Source organism: Tursiops truncatus, chromosome 1, assembly GCF_011762595.2.
Source record: "Tursiops truncatus isolate mTurTru1 chromosome 1, mTurTru1.mat.Y, whole genome shotgun sequence".
Classification (NCBI taxonomy): Eukaryota; Metazoa; Chordata; class Mammalia; order Artiodactyla; family Delphinidae; genus Tursiops; species Tursiops truncatus.
Genome location: NC_047034.1, coordinates 155,865,000 through 155,881,069, shown reverse-complemented (window position 1 = coordinate 155,881,069; position 16,070 = coordinate 155,865,000). Strand labels below are relative to the sequence as shown.

Here is a 16,070-nt window from a genome sequence, read left to right as displayed (position 1 = left end):
TAACCATATCCCAGTCCCAATTTCTTCTTCATTTTTAAAATATTTATTTATTTATTTTGGCTGCTCCAGGTCTTAGTCGTGACACACAGGATCTTCGTTGTGGCATGCATGTGGGATCTGGTTCCCTGACCAGGGATCGAACCCAGGCCCCCTGCATTGGGAGCATGGAGTCTTACCCACTGGACCACCAGGGAAATCCCCATTTTAACCATTTTTTTAAAGTGTACAGTTTTATAGCATTTAGTACACTTATATCACTGTGCAACCATTACCATCATCCATCTCCAGAACATTCTCATCTTCCCCAGCTGAAACTTTGTACCCATTAAACACTAAATCTGCATTCTCCTCTTCCCCCAACCCCTGTCAATCCCCTTTCTACTTTCTGCTTCTATGATTTGGGCTACGCTAGATACTTCATACAAGTGGAATTGTACAATATTTGTCCTTTTGTGAATGGCTTTTTTCATATATCATAATTCTTCAAGGTTCATCCATGTACTGTATGTCAAAATTTCTGTCCATTTTTTAAAAAATAAATTCATTTATTTTATTTATTTATTTTTGGCTGTGTTGGGTCTTCGTTGCTACGTGCGGGCTTTCTCTAGTTGTGGTGAGCAGGGGCTTCTCTTGTTGCAGAACATGGGCTCTAGGCACGCAGGCTTCAGAAGTTGTGATGTGCAGGCTCAGTAATTGTGGTTTGCGGGCTCTAGAGCACCGGCTCAGTAGTTGTGGTGCACAGGCTTAGTTGCTCCATGGCATGTGGGATCTTCCCGGACCAGGGCTCAAACCCATGTCCCCTGCATTGACAGGCGGATTCTTAACCACTGTGCCACCAGGGAAGCCCTTCTGTCCTTTTAAAGGCTGAATAATATTCTATTATATGGATATACCACCTTTTGTTTACCCATTCATCTGTTGATAGACACTTGGGTTGCTTCTACCTTTTGGTTACTATGAATAATGCAGCAATGGACATGGGTATACAAATATCTGTTCAAATCCCTGCTTTCATTTCTTTGGGGTATATATCCAGAAGTAGATATGTTGGATCATTTAATAATTCTATGTTTAATTTTTTGAGGAACTGCAATACCCTTTTCCACAGTGGCTGCACCATTTACATTCCTACCAGCAATGTACATGGGTTCCAATTTCTCTACATCCTCATCAGCACGTGTTATTTTCTGTTTTATTTTTTTATAATAGTCATCCTAATGTGTATGCAGTGATATCTTATTGTGGTTTTGATTTGCATTTTCCAATCCTTTTCTTTTTTTAAATTAATTTTTATTGGAGTATAGTTGCTTTACAAGGTTGTGTTAGTTTCTGCAGTACAGTAAAGTGAATCAGTTATACATATACATATATCCCCTCGTTTTTAGATTTCCTTCCCATTTAGGTCACCACAGAGCACTGAGTAGAGTTCCCTGTGCTATACAGTAGGTTCTCATTAGTTATCTATTTTATACATAGTAGTGTATATATGGTTGAGCACCTTTCTTTATGCTTATTGGCCATTTGCATATCTTCTCTGGAGAAATTCAAATCCTTTACCTTTTTTTTTTTTTTTTTTTGCCACCCCACACGGCTTGCTGGATCTCAGTTCCCTGACCAGGGATTGAACCTGGGCCTCAGCAGTGAAAGCCTGGAATCCTAATCACTAGGCTACCAGGGAACTCCCACCTTTACTAATTATTTAAAATTGTTTTGTGGTGTTGTTGTTGAACTGTAGGAGGTTTTCTTAAAATTTTTTATTTATTTATTTTTGGCTGCGTTGGGTCTTTGTTTTTGCGCACAGGCTTTCTCTAGTTGTGGCAAGTGGGGGATACTCTTCATTGCGGTGCGCGGGCCTCTCACTGCGGTGACTTCTCTTGCTGCATGGGCAAGAGAGCATGGGCTCTAGGCACGTGGGCTTCAATAGTTGTGGCTCACGGGCTCTAGAGTGCAGGCTCAGTAGTTGTGGCGCTTGGGCTTAGTTGCTCCGCGGCATATGGGATCTTCCCGGGCCAGGGCTCAAACCCGTGTCCCCTGCATTGGCAGGCGGATTCTTAACCACTGTGCCATCAGGGAAGCCCAGGAGTTCTTTATGTACTCTGGATATCAAATGATATGCAAATATTTTATCCCATTGTGTGGGTTGCCTTTTCACTCTGTTGATAGTATCCTTTGATGCATAAAAGTTTTGAACTTTGGGGGCTTCCCTGGTGGCGCGGTGGTTGAGAGTCCGCCTGCCGATGCAGGGGACACGGGTTCGTGCCCTGGTCTGGGAAGATCCCACATGCTGCGGAGCAGCTGGGCCCGTGGGCCATGGCCACTGAGCCTGCGCGTCCGGAGCCTGTGCTCCGCAACGGGAGAGGCCGCAACCGTGAGAGGTCCGTGTACCGCAAAAAAAAAAAAAATGTTTTGAACTTTGATGAAGCCCAACTTATCTCATTTTTTTTCTTTTGTTGCCTGTGCTTTTGGTGTCATGTCCAAAAAATGGTTGCCAAGTGCAATGTCATGAAGTTTTTCCCTTATGTTTTCTTCTAAGGGTTTTATAGTTTTAGCTCTTATGTTTAGGTCTGTGATCCACTTCGAGTTAATTTTTAATACAGTGTAAGGTAGGGGTTTAAACTTCTTTTTCTTTTGCATGTGGATATCAAGTTTTCCCAACACCATCTCTTGAAAAGACTATCCCTTTCCTGTTGAATGGTCTTGGCCCACTCTTGTCAAAATCATTTGACCATTTATAGGAGAGCTTTTTTCTGAGCTCCCTATTCTACTGCAATGGTCTATATGTCTGTCTTTATGTCAGTACCACAGTATTTTAATTACTGTAGCTTTGTAATTTTATTTATTTATTTTTAATTAATTTTTATTGGAGTATAGTTGCTCTACAACGTTGTGTTAGTTTCTACTGTTCAGCAAAATGAATCAGCTATACATATACATATATCCTCTCTTTTTTGGATTTCCTTCCCATTTAGGTCACCACTGTAGCTTTGTAATTTTAAAATCAGGAAGTATGGGACTTCCCTGGTGGCGCAGTGGTTAAGAATCCACCTGCCAATGCAGGGGACACGGGTTTGAGCCTGGTCCAGGAAGATCCCATGTGCCGCGGAACAACTAAGCCCATGTGCCACAACTACTGAAGCCTGCGCACCTAGAGCCCATGCTCCACAACAACCAGAAGCCACTGCAATGAGAAGGCCACGCACTGCAATGAAGATTAGCCCCGTCACCCCAACTAGAGAAAGCCCGCGTGCAGCAATGAAGACCCAATGAAGCCAAAAATAAATAAATAAATAAAAAACATGAAATTTATAAAAAAATAATAAAATCAGGAAGTCTGAGTCCTTCAGCTTTGTTCTTCTCTTTCAGGACTGTTTTTGCTATTCCAGGTTCCCTGAGATTTGAGACGAATTTTAGGGTGAGTTATTTTAGTTCTGCATAAAGGTCATTGGGATTTTGATAGGGATTGCATTGAATCTGTAGACCTCTTTGGATAGTAGTGACATTTTGACATTAATAAGTCTTGTAATCCATGAACGTGGGATATGATTTCATTTATTCATGTTTTCTTTAATTTCTTTTGGAAATGTTTTGTAGTTTTCATTGTATGAGTCTTACCTCTTTGGTTAAATTAATTTCTAGGTATTGTATTCTTTTTAATGCTATTGTGAATGGAATTGTTTTTGTAATTTCCTTTTCAGATTATTCATTGTTAGTGTACAGAAATGTAACTGATTTTTGTGTTAACTTTGTATCCTGTTACTTCGCTGAATTCATTTATTAGGTCTAACAGTTTGTGTGTATGTATGTGTGTTTGTAATCTATAGAGTTTTCCACATTTAAGATTATGTGTCTGTAAAATCATCTATGAAAATTTTACTTACTCCTTTCCAATTTGGATGCCTTTCATTTCTTTTTCTTATCTAATTGCTCCAACTAGGATTTCCACTACTCTATTGTATATAAGTGGTAAAGGGTCATCCTTGTCTTGTTTCTGATCTTAGAGAAAAAGCTTTTAGTCTTTCACCATTGAGTATGCTGTTTGTTGTGGGTTTTCATATGTGGCCTTTATTATATTGAGATACTGTCCTTCTATTCCTTGTTTGTTGAATGTTTTTTTATCATAAAAGTTTGTTATATTTAGTCAAATGCTTTTTCTGCATCGCTTGAGATGATCATGTGGTTTATTTTCTTTATTCTGTTAATGTGGTGCTGATTGATTGATGTTCATTGATTGATGTTCATACATTGAACCATGTTCATACATTGAACCATCCTTGCATTCTAGGACTAAATCCTATATGGTCATGTGTATAATCCTTTTAGTATGCCATTGAATTTAGTTTGCTAGTATTTTGTTGAAGATTTTTGCTTTAGTTTTCATAAGGGATATTGGTCTATAGTTTTGTTTTCTCGTAGTCTCTTTGTCTGGCTTAGTCATTAGGGTAATGCTGACCTAATAGAATGCATTAGGAAGTATTCTCTCCTCTTCAACTTTTTGGAAGAGATTGAGCAGGATTGTTGTTAATTCTGTAAATGTTTGGTGGAATTCACCAGTGGTGACATATGGTCCTGGGCTTTTCTTTGTTGAGGGTTTTCTTATTATTACTGATCCAATCTCCTAACTGGTTCAGGTTTTTTTCTTCATTATTTTGTCCTGGTAGGTTATGTGTGTTTGGGAATTTATCCATTTCATCTGGTTATCCAATTTGTTGGCGTATAATTGTTCATAGTACTCTGTTATAATATTTTTTATTTCTGTGGTGTCAGTAGTAATGTCCCCACTATCATTTCTCATTTTAGTTATTTGAATCGTCTCTCTTTTTTCTTAGTCAATCTAGCTAACGTTTTGTCACTTTTGTTGATCTTTTCAAAGAAACAAGTCTTGGCTTCATTTATTTTTATCTCACTATGTTTTGTGAGGATTAAATAAGATAATGTAATACCAATTTCTAAAGAAGAAATGCAAATGGTCAAAGTCATATTTTAAAGAGTTCAGCCTCCTTAACTAATTCAAAGGAATTAAGTTAACAGTAAGATACCATTATTTTATCTAATTGTCATAGTTAGAAGCAACCCAGCTAAAAATCACCCCCTTGTGTGTGAGTTTAGTTACTAAAAGGAGAGAGTTAGAAGGGCTTTAAGGAGGCTGGTAGTATTTTATTTATTGACCTGAGAGCGGTTTGATGTTTTAAAAATTCATCAAGCAATTGGGCATTATTGTTTACTAGGTACAGAATTTCAGTTTTGCAAGATGAAAAGAATTCCTGAATTGGACGGTTGTGATGGTTGCAGAACAATGCGAATGTACTTAATACCATTTGTACACTTAAAATGGTAAATTTTATATTATGTGTGTTTTATCACAATTTATAAAACCCATTGAGTGCTCGCTTCGGCGGCACATATACTAAAATTGGAATGATACAGAGAAGATTAGCATGGCCCCTGTGCAAGGATGACACGCAAATTTGTGAAGCGTTCCATATTTTAAAAAAACAAAACAAAACAAAACAAAATCCCATTGAGTTGGACTTCCCTAGTGGTCCAGTGGGTAAAACTCCACACTCCTAATGCAGGGGGCCTGGGTTCGAGCTTTGATTGGGGAACCAGATCCTGCATGCAAGCCACAGATAAGAGTCTGCATGCCGCAACTAAGAAGTCTGCGTGCCGCAACAAAGAGTCCACATGCCACAACTATGAGCCCACATGCCTCAACTAAAAGATCCCACGTGCTGCAATTCAAGATCCTGCATGCCGCAATGAAGATCCCATGTGCCACAACTAAGACCCGGTGCAGCCAAATAAATAAAAAAAATATTTTTAAAATATAAGCCTTTGGGCTTCCCTGGTGGTGCAGTGGTTGAGAGTTCACCTGCCAATGCAGGGGACACGGGTTCGTGCCCCGGTCTGGGAGGATCCCACATGCCTCGGAGCGGCTGGGCCCATGAGCCATGGCTGCTGGGCCTGCACGTCCGGAGCCTGTGCTCCACGATGGGAGAGGGCACAGCAGTGAGAGTCCCGCGTACCGCAAATAAATAAATAAAATAAAATAAAATATAAGCCTTTGGAACTTTCCTTTTGAAAAATAATTTTCATATTATTGAAAGCAATGTTATTATCGTTATTGTTATGGTAGAAAATAAAAATATCTCATAATTATTCAGCTAGCCTACGACAATTATTGCCACTTGCCAGGCTATGCCATTGATCTTTTCTTTCTGAAATTTCAAAATACCTAACTCATCAGTGTTAAATATGCTCACCTTTAATATATCCTTGTTAGTCTTGAATTTTACCCCCTCTGCTATGACCTGAAGAACAAGGTTTATACCAGCAGCAGTACAGTGATATTTACCTTCTTTCACTGAAAGAAGCCAATAACTATGACAACTCTACAGAATGCATTTCCCAAAGATTAAATGTTGGATGGAGCATTGGCTTCTAAAGATGGCTTGACCCCATGATGCATGATTTCCTCTTTTTGACCCACCTCATCATCCACTTCCTGGCCTTTATTTGCTCTTTCAGCCTTGTCTCCATAGCTTGTGCCATCTTGGAGGCAGAGGTCTTTGATGTTGTGTGGTCCATTTGACCTTTCTAATATGTTTGGTGATGCTTTACTATTTTTAATATGCTTTAATGAACCCCATCTTAAAAAGAACTCTCTTGACCCACAATTCCCCATATAGTATAGTGTTGCCTTGAAAGGATTTTTAGGTTCTCACAAGTCATGTCAGGTCCCCATAGTTTGCATTTCATCAACTTTTAGTTTCTTGAAGTATAAGTTTGGGTGGGAACAAAGTTAATGAGCTCAAGTTGAAACATACTTGTAATAACTGGAGCCTACAAAGCTTGGGTACCCTTCCTCTGTGCTCCCTACCATACTGGACTCACTTCTCTCTTACCACCCAGTTTAATTGTCTAATTATATGTCCATATCAGTCATTATCTTATTTATAAGATAATGTGCCTAATAACGTGCCTAATTTCTGGCATGTGCCAGGCTTGCAAATAAATAAATTATGTTAAATCATCATGCAGTGGATATGAGGTTCTAGAGCTCCGATAAAGGTCTGGACTGAAGATATCAATAGAGGCAGCCAATGAATTATGTGGTGGATGAAATTCCACCAGGGAAATTTCCCATCTTCCAGGCCCTGTAAAGCTGACTCTCTTCTGAGCCTCTCTCACACACCTGGAGTACATTCATGCCTTACTGGGTTACTTTTTGTGAAGGGAAATGGGGAAAATATCTTGTTCACATGAAGACAATACAATGTGCACTCATTGTTTAGGCGTTATACCCTTCTAAATATCTGTGATAGGAGATTTGTACAAAGGACACTTCTGAAAAAATTGAATTGAAAATGGGGACATTCTGTTAATAAAAGGTACAGTAAACTTGTCATAAGGAATCCAAATAACTTCAAATCAGTAACAATTTTTCCTCTATTTCCTGAATACTACTTTTTTGAAAAATGACAAACAAAATGTCCCTTATTTCTCCAATGTATGTCAAGATGTAAGTCAGGAATGAGTCAGCCCAGCCCCCCATACCTTCTGTTAGAGAGCTAGTATGTTTGACTTGATGACCCAGCAGCACTGCAAAATCTTGGAATGTCTTCAAACCACCAAAGCAAGATTAAATTGTAGTCTGAATAGTTTTTTATGTGAATTATACTCTCGTATTCTAAATTTTTGAAAATTAATTCACGCACAACATACATATTAACTACCCGTTAAACTGAATAGTCACCCTTTTTCCTAATATTTTTGGTAGATAGATGTTAATTATATTTATATTTATGTATTCAGTCCTCTGAACTACACTCCTCAGGCACATAAGTCCTTGAAGCTGAAAAGTTTCCATGGTCCTTTTCACTATTATTTTTTATTCTTTCAAAAAGGAACAGAAATATATTTTATTACTTGCTTAATTTTAGTTTTTCCATTGTCCTCATTTCAGAATGAGAATCTTTAAATTGTTTTTTAATTTAATTTTTTTAAAAATAATATTTGAAGGTCATTCTTTAAGTCAGAACTTTCTGCACAATGGCCTGGTATGTGAAAAGGAGATAAGCAGTATTTTCTCCATTTTAGGACAAGAAAAACAGGGGTTATCCTTTAACAAAAGAATCCTTCTCCAGGTTTTGTTTTTCTTCTTCAGCTAATTAAAAGGCTTTGTTTCAAAGAAAAGCTATAGACCAGATTTCTAAGTCTTCATTACGCAAAGGGCAGCGTCAAATTGGAGGATCAACTTTTTTTCCATTCCTTCTCTCCATTCCCACTGACACAACCACAAATACTTAAAACAGTGAAATTTAATTGCTTTATCTCAACAGCAGTCACATGAGTTTATAAAATCAAAGAAATCTAGAATTAGGAATAATTAGTAGAGCATTTAACTTAGGGATGGGATATGTGATGGGCAATGTAGCTCCCCTCCACCCCGGCTCATCTGTGGCAGACATCACTAATCAATTACTGAACCTAAATGTGGCCCAAAAGATGTTTTCTGCATAATGCCCCCAGCTGTCATTACCAAGTAATTGGAGCTCCCAGTGAGACCCTATCTGAACTAATCTAATCACCTTACATTATAACATTGAGGCCCATAAAGGTAAAGTGACTGGCCCAAGGTCACTCAGTGGCTGACAGAGAACCCCTACATTGTATAATGTAAGAATCTGTTCTCTTATGAGCCTTGAATCAATTGACTATGTCCCAGTTCCCAGCAAGGGCACATAAGAGTCTATACAGGGTAGATCATTTCTATCTGGGAAGACAGGTTCCTATGGCATCAAGAAACTCAAGGGAGCAGCCAGAGACAGACAGCAAGACATTACTGTTCCTCCTCGTATTCCAGTGAGGGCAGGGGATAGAGAGGAGGAAAATTAAGATCTTCTACAAGCCTTATAACTATGGAATTCTTGAAACTGTCCCACCAGGTAGCAGGGAAAGAAGGAAGGTGTCCCTCTACAAGTGGCAGTCCACAAGAAGGGTGCCCAACTCCCCTTCTGTTGTACTTGTTCATGTTCCCACAACCAAGGTTTAGAAGTTGTTCAGAAACTAAATAACTAAAGTAGTCCTACTCTAGTCACTTTTTATCCCAGCACCCTGTTTTATTTTCTTCTTAACATTCTCAGAATTTATTTAATATATCTAAGCATGTAATTTTGTTTAAGACATATTTGAATCTGACAGATGAAATTCCTTTAGGTAATAACCTCTTTGGGGAAGAAACACCAAGTATTTCCTACAACTTCTCTCTGCTTCTGCACATGTCCCTAAAATAGCGTTGTTGGCGTGTAGGAAGCGTTATATTGCTGAGGAAGCCTGAGACCTTGGATCCATTTTGTGTCCTTGTACTATTCTCTGACTTCTCTGGATGCTCAACAACCTGTTCATCGCGAGCAGTCTATCTTGTAGCTTGGCCTCACTAAGCTTGCTGAGAACATGGGGGCAAACCAGTTCTTCCTGAGATCTGGCTGTTACTACTTTTTGTTCCCAGCCCGATCTTCAAAGCTACCTCCCCCTATTCTTGCCAGCCAGTTCTCTTGGCTACCTTCCCTATTCCTCCACAGGGTGTTTGGGAACTTCTGGATACATTCCATATCACACTGGAGCTAAGGGCCCCTCACTTGCAGAGCTCCTTCCAGAACCCTGTATCTAATTTTGTATATGGAATTCTGTGGGAAGACAAAGGCATGTGTCTCTCAATCGTTGCCTCTCTTATCTCTCTCTTCCTTCTTCCCTCTACCTTTTAATTAAGAGTCAGGCTTTTCTTTTACTTCCCTATGTCACAGGTTCATGGCAGAGCTGTCCTAGATGGAAGGAGTATCTCCTCTGGAATGTGGGAGAATATGAGATTCTTATGATGTGAACTTCATAGGTTAAACAGAATTAAGGAAATTTAGCAAATTCTTTTTCTCTCCACTAAGCCTATTCTAGTCTCTCCTGATTAGGGAAATAAGTCTCAGAGCTACTTCAGACAATAGTCTATAATGGAACATAATTTAAAGAAGAAAATTAAAATCAATCAGTTTGATATTCACAAAATATTACACCATTATATTCTACATTTTTTAAAGAGAAGTCAGAAAATTGGATTAGTATGTGAAATATCCCTTTTTAAATGTTGGCATATAATCAATATCTTAATTTAAAAATTATAAAAATATATAAAATAATATGCTCTTTTGCTGTTAGGAACCAAAAGTGTTCTAAGAGACTTAGAGGTATTAACTAATTATCCCAAAAACCTATTTTACAGATGAGGAAACTGAGACACAGAGCAAGTAACCTGACTAAACTGTACATGGTGCAAACCAAATACATGACTGTGAGAAAAATTTGTCTGCAAAACCACCAATCTGCAACCTCCTGTTTATGATATATTTGCATAAGCTAGAAAGACAAAGGCTTTGAATTCTGACTTGGCTTCTCTGCTGAATGATATTGGACTGTCACTTAAAAAAACCACTTAACCTTGCAGTGCTCACTAAGTGGTGGTTTTCTATTCTCTCCTTCCCCCCACATGGATGATTGCTCTGAATGCTCATGGTATGCTTGTATATTACCTGGAATGCATAAATCCTGCCTACTGTTCAAGACCCAGCACACTCCCAATACCTCTAGAAACAGTCTGATATAGGAGACAGCCCTAGGCTCTGTTCCAGTCCTGATATTGTTCCTAATCCTTTGTGTGATCTCAAGCAAGTCACATCTTATCTCTGGGCCTCAGTGGCTCCGTCTTTAAAATGTGGAGGAAATCAATGGCTTTAAACTGTATTCTGAGAAACAGAACATTTCTCTAACAGTGGGGGCATGAAAGAAGGAGAACAATGAGTGCAAGGGGGAAGCTGGGTGAACAGGCGTATGGCTTCTCCATTTCCACTTCAAATTTAGCAACTCCATTTTAAGCCGCCAGATTTTATTAGAAGGAAATGACTAGACCTTTTATGTACCCAAATTCCCTGGAACTATCTTTTCTTGGCTTCTCCTTTTTTTTTTTTTGCGGTACGTGGGCCTCTCACTGTTGTGGCCTCTCCCGTTGTGGAGCACAGGCTCTGGACGCGCAGGCTCAGCGGCCATGGCTCACGAGTCCAGGCGCTCCCGGCATGTGGGATCTTCCCGGACCGGGGCACGAACCCATGTCCCCTGCATCGGCAGGTGGACTCTAAACCACTGCGCCACCAGGGAGGCCCTCTTGGCTTCTCTTTTGAATTCCTTCTTGTTCTTAACATGGAACTGAAGGGTCTGACGCGTCTTTTAAATTCTGGCTAAGATAACACTTATTTATTTATTTATTTATGGCTTTCTCTCCTCTTTCCTACCCAAAAGTGAAATTAAAGGTGAACAAGAGTAAGCAAAGACCAGCATGGAAACTTCTAGCAATCTTACAGAGAGTTTTCAGCAAAATGTGATGGATTAGGAAACTTCTTAGTTTCAAAACAGCTACCAAGTAACATATAAAAGTTAAAGTGACACACAAAAGTTATTATCTCATTATCCTGTAATTTTATGAGTTGCTCCTTTGCATTTGAATATATCTCATCATGGGGAATGCCTTTCAGGAAGCAAATTCTTTGTATTTCTTTCTTATATGATTGCCCCGAAGCTATCATTATAACTCCATTAGGGCAATTTTTCTCCATCTGAGGGTGGGGCACTGGAATGGATGAAGAGGAATGGATCAAGCCCTCATTTTCTTCAGCCATCTTCAGCTCTGGTTTCAGGGCAAGATAGACCCAAATCTCCTTCCCAATTTTCTGCTTAGAGAATAAGATGCTCATGCTTTGAGTCAGATTCTCAAAGTTTCTTCGGTGGAGGTGAATGAGGACACACAATATTTGCAAACCATCACACATCTTCAGAGGATAATTACAGTATTCTTGAAATATCATGAACTTTCATTTTTAATCTTCTAGATTAAAATGAATTTATTTCTTGTTTCGAAGACAGCTTGGTGCATTGAAAACCCTGGAGGGTTGATACTCAAGTCTTGATTCTAATTTCACACCAACCTCTACATGCTTTGGGGCAAATTACTTCCCCTGACCAGGCTGCACTTTTACCATTGGGAACTTCACAGTAGATGGTTCCTGAGATCCTTCTCGATTTAGATATTCAAAGGACAAATTACTACCGGGGAAATTATCTCCAGTTGTTTGTTCAGTCTTCAAAATCACCAAAGGATTTGGCTTTGACATTAGGCTATCAAAGTTGGCCCTTAATAGTCTATGTCCTGTGCTTCAGATCGGGCTGTCTAAAGGCAGGCAAGCTGGATCTTCTTGAGATGACTGGCTTGTTCCCTCATTGCTTGGGATTCTTCACATTCAGAGGTCCACTGTGAACCTCAGCTCACCACCATCTTCCCCTTACAATGGTATCTCTGCAGTCAAGTGTAAGATGGTGATCTGGACCCCTCACTGACATTTCACCCAATACTCCAGACAGCCCTTTTACTAATTTCTTTCATTCCTCCTTCATCACTGAGTCATGGTCCCTTTAAGGGAGCGGCCATAGTTGAGTAGTGGGAGCAGCTGCTGGCTGCAAAAAGACTTGCAGGATTTGGCCTACCCTGGGCCACTCAACGCGCACGCTCGGGACCGGGGGCTTGGTGGGAAAGGAAGGAGGGGCTTAGGGTGCGCCTGCGCATCAAGGGCGCGCGCAAGGGGCTGGTTTGGTGATCCCTTTAAGAAACCGCAGGCGGAGGAATTTCTCTGAGAGAAAATAATCCTACTCACGGGGCCCCTTGGAGGCCATTAACCCCCCGAGTCCCGGCCCCCCCCCCCTTTCCCGGGCAGGCCCTACCGCCTACGCGCGCACCCGTGGGATCTCAAGATCTCCGACCCGGCGCGCGGCATCCGCCCCCTCCCCACTGTAAGCGCCAGGCTCGGCCAGGTCCGGGGAAGCTGCCGCGAGGCGGCCGTGCCTGCAGTGTGGGCGGGGGCCGGGGGCCCGAGAGGTTCCGCCGCCACAGCGCTGGGAGCCGCAGTGGTTCCGAGCGGGGCTCAACATGGCGGAGAGAGAGGTGGAGTCCAGCCCCCGAAAGAGGGTAGGTGAGGTGAGGCAGAACTCGGGCGGCGGGCGGCGGGGGGCGGGGCGGGGGCCGCGTCTCGGGGCCGGGGCCGGGAATGGGCCATGCGTAGTCTCGTGGAGGGGTCGCCGAGGCCCGGTTGGGGAAAGGTTGCGGGCAGGACTGAGGCAACCTTGGGTCTGGAGCGCGCTTAGAGTGGTCCTTCGGCAGGTGGGACAAAGATTTGCTGCTGGTTGGGAGGGGGAGGGGCGGGGGCTGTTGTTTGGGTTTCTTTATTTTTCCAACACTGGGGGTGGGTTATTTGGGTCAGGGGAGGGAAGGTGTCAGATACTTAAGTGCATCTTTGGTGAACCAGAGTCTGGAAGTTTAACAGGAGAGAGGTCAGGTGGGGGTGGTGGTGGCGGGAATGAGTGGTGGAGGGGTCTTCGGTGATACCATCGCGAATTCATTTTCCTGCCTCCTTTCCACTCCCCCCCCCACCAACCGTTATCAAGACCAAGGTGGAGGTGGTGCTCTTACCTGAGAAGAAGTGGGGTCGTTGGCATGCCCTGATGTATGAGAAAGATTTTGGCAACTATGAATGTCATTTTCTAGTCTAGCCCCTTTACCAACATTTAAGAACGGGGAAGAGTGTGACAAGTTTTGTCATATCAAGGATGTACCCAAACAACCTGCAGAGGCGAAGCCAATTCCACATAGTTGTTGAGTGCCTTTTAAAGTTTGTCTTGAAACTTTTCTTATTTAATTCTGAGTGATTTTTTTTTTTTCAGATGGAGAATAATACAGTACTGTCGATTGAGCAGTATTTTTAGATTTTTTCTTTTACCCCCCGCCGCCCTCCCGCTTAGCGTGTTAAGCAGTAAGTTTACTACCAGGAATCTTCCTTTTTGTGAATGGTATCAAAATGAAGTTAGTGTTAAGCTAACTGCCTAAAAAATTACTGCGTAATCTTTATTGAGAACGCCCTTTCGATTTATCATAAAGTTAGCAATCTCATATAGATAATACAACTAACATTTTGAGTGCTTACCATGTGCCTGGCACTGTGCTTTATAGGAAGAATTAAACCTCACATTTACTATGTAAAACACATTTTGCAGATGAGGAAATGTAGGCGTAGAGGGGTTAAATAGTTAAGATCAGATAGTTAAGAGGTTGAGCTGGGATTTGAATCCATGTTTGTCCCAACTACGGTGCTTGTTTTGCATGCCACATAGTTTTTAAAATCTGTGTTTCTCTCCTTAAAAGCTTAAATGGTAAATAACGAGGGAATTGTCAAGCAGTATTTTTTCCACAATTGATTAGGAAAATATTTTCAACTACATAGCTGAAAATATTTACAGGGAGTGTCCATAGTATCCACCATCTAGAGTCTACCGTTAACATTTTACTATACTTGTTTTATCACGTATTAATCCACATTTACCTCTTTATTCATCAGTTCTTATTTTAATGCATTTCACTGTAGTATTGAGCAATTAAAATTTATTGTTGATAGTCTTAGGTTTATAAAATTTTAGATCTTCCTCATGCAATAATTAGATCTTCCTCATACATAGGACAAATTAAGCCATGTGATAGTATGTCCAAATAGTTCACTTAGTATAAATATTGGTTATGGAATGCATGTGTTTTGAAAATTTAAATTGTTCTTCATGCTGTGAGCCAGTTTTAAACTGGATCCTCATTATGCTTGAGTGAAGGCGTATGGCATGTGGTCCCCCAATTAAAATATAAAGAATAAATTATTTTAGATGTGTAATGTTTATTCAAGGAGGTCTCTGAATCCAGTTAATACTAGTGCTGTTGTCATTCACAGTATAAGATAGAATGTTTTAGAAAACATCTGTGTGCTTTGGTAACAAATTCAACTAGATATTAAATACTTCTTTCTCTTCTAATATACTTAAAAGGTGCCACACTGGTAGCAGTCTAAACTTTTATTATTATTTTATTTTATTTTATTTTTTTTTTGCGGTACGCGGGCCTTTCACTCCTGTGGCCTCTCCCGTTGCGGAGCACAGGCTCCGGACGCGCAGGCTCAGCGGCCATGGCTCGCGGGCCCAGCCGCTCCACGGCATGTGGGATCTTCCCGGACCGGGGCAAGAACCCGTGTCCCCTGCATCGGCAGGCGGACTCCCAACCACTGTGCCATCAGGGAAGCCCTAAACTTTTATTATATTTTAACAGTATGTAATATACAGAGCACTCGTACAGGTTTTCCCCATTATTTTACCAGTTTCATTGTGGAGGAAGGTTACAGTCAGTGTCTTTTAGGCTCCATAATCCATTTTGGTTTTGATAGTTTGGTTAGAATGTTCAGTAGAGTTGTCTTAAATGGTACACATGGTGCATGTGCTTTTTTCCTTCATTTTTCGTCTGTGCCTGTGCTTAAACTCCACGTGGATTCCATATGTGTACTCCAAGCAGATTAGTGGGGACTGTGTACAAAAGTACAGTATCTTATAAAATAGTCTGCCTTGAGGTAGTTAGGCCTAGATAATAAGTTTAGATTATTTAATCTGAAGTTTCATTGATGACATGGTATTGTATTTATGATGCTTACTGCCTTTGACTTTTATAATCATAAGTCACAAAAAATTGTTGAGTACCTGTGCTAGTTCATGAACTATATGCTAGGCATTGTGCTGTGGTATATGGTATTTATGATAATTTAGAATTATATATTCTGACTCTTCTGCTATATTGTGAACTCCATAAGGGTAGGGCCATTATATGCTTTTTGCATCTCCAACACCTATGACCTTCACATAATAGGAACTCAAAAATGGATTTTTGGTAAGAAAAGTTTACCTGTTGCATTAGAGGCTCTATGGCTTGGGTACCAAGTTATCTGGTTTGTAATTCTGGGACCTTCAGTTATCTTTCATATCACCCTTTACACCCTAAATTCTCTTCTGATAATCCAGATTTAAGGATCTTGTGATCGTTCTGGATTACGGTTAGATGGGAGAGTGTGTTTTAAAACCATTGAGTTAACAACCTTAAACTCTTTGTAGGTCTGCCTGGT

At 40.6% G+C, this 16,070-nt stretch overlaps 1 protein-coding gene and 1 non-coding gene across 3 annotated transcripts in view; both read left to right on the top strand.

Moving 5' to 3' along the window:
- The first annotated feature begins 5,380 nt into the window (after positions 1-5,380).
- LOC117310040 (U6 spliceosomal RNA) lies at positions 5,381-5,487 on the top strand. Its single transcript, XR_004524309.1, has one exon. It is a non-coding gene; the product is annotated as a U6 spliceosomal RNA (small nuclear RNA).
- A 7,249-nt stretch (positions 5,488-12,736) lies between these two features.
- The window catches only part of ZMYM4 (zinc finger MYM-type containing 4), a 174,458-nt gene continuing 171,124 nt past the window's right edge, over positions 12,737-16,070 (top strand). For both annotated transcript variants that reach the window (XM_073792112.1, XM_033838187.2), the window contains exon 1: positions 12,737-13,057. Coding sequence is in view for 1 of the 2 variants with exons in the window: in XM_033838187.2 (XP_033694078.1) it covers positions 13,019-13,057 (39 nt within the window). In the remaining variant the exon portion in view is untranslated. The remainder of the gene's footprint in view (positions 13,058-16,070) is intronic.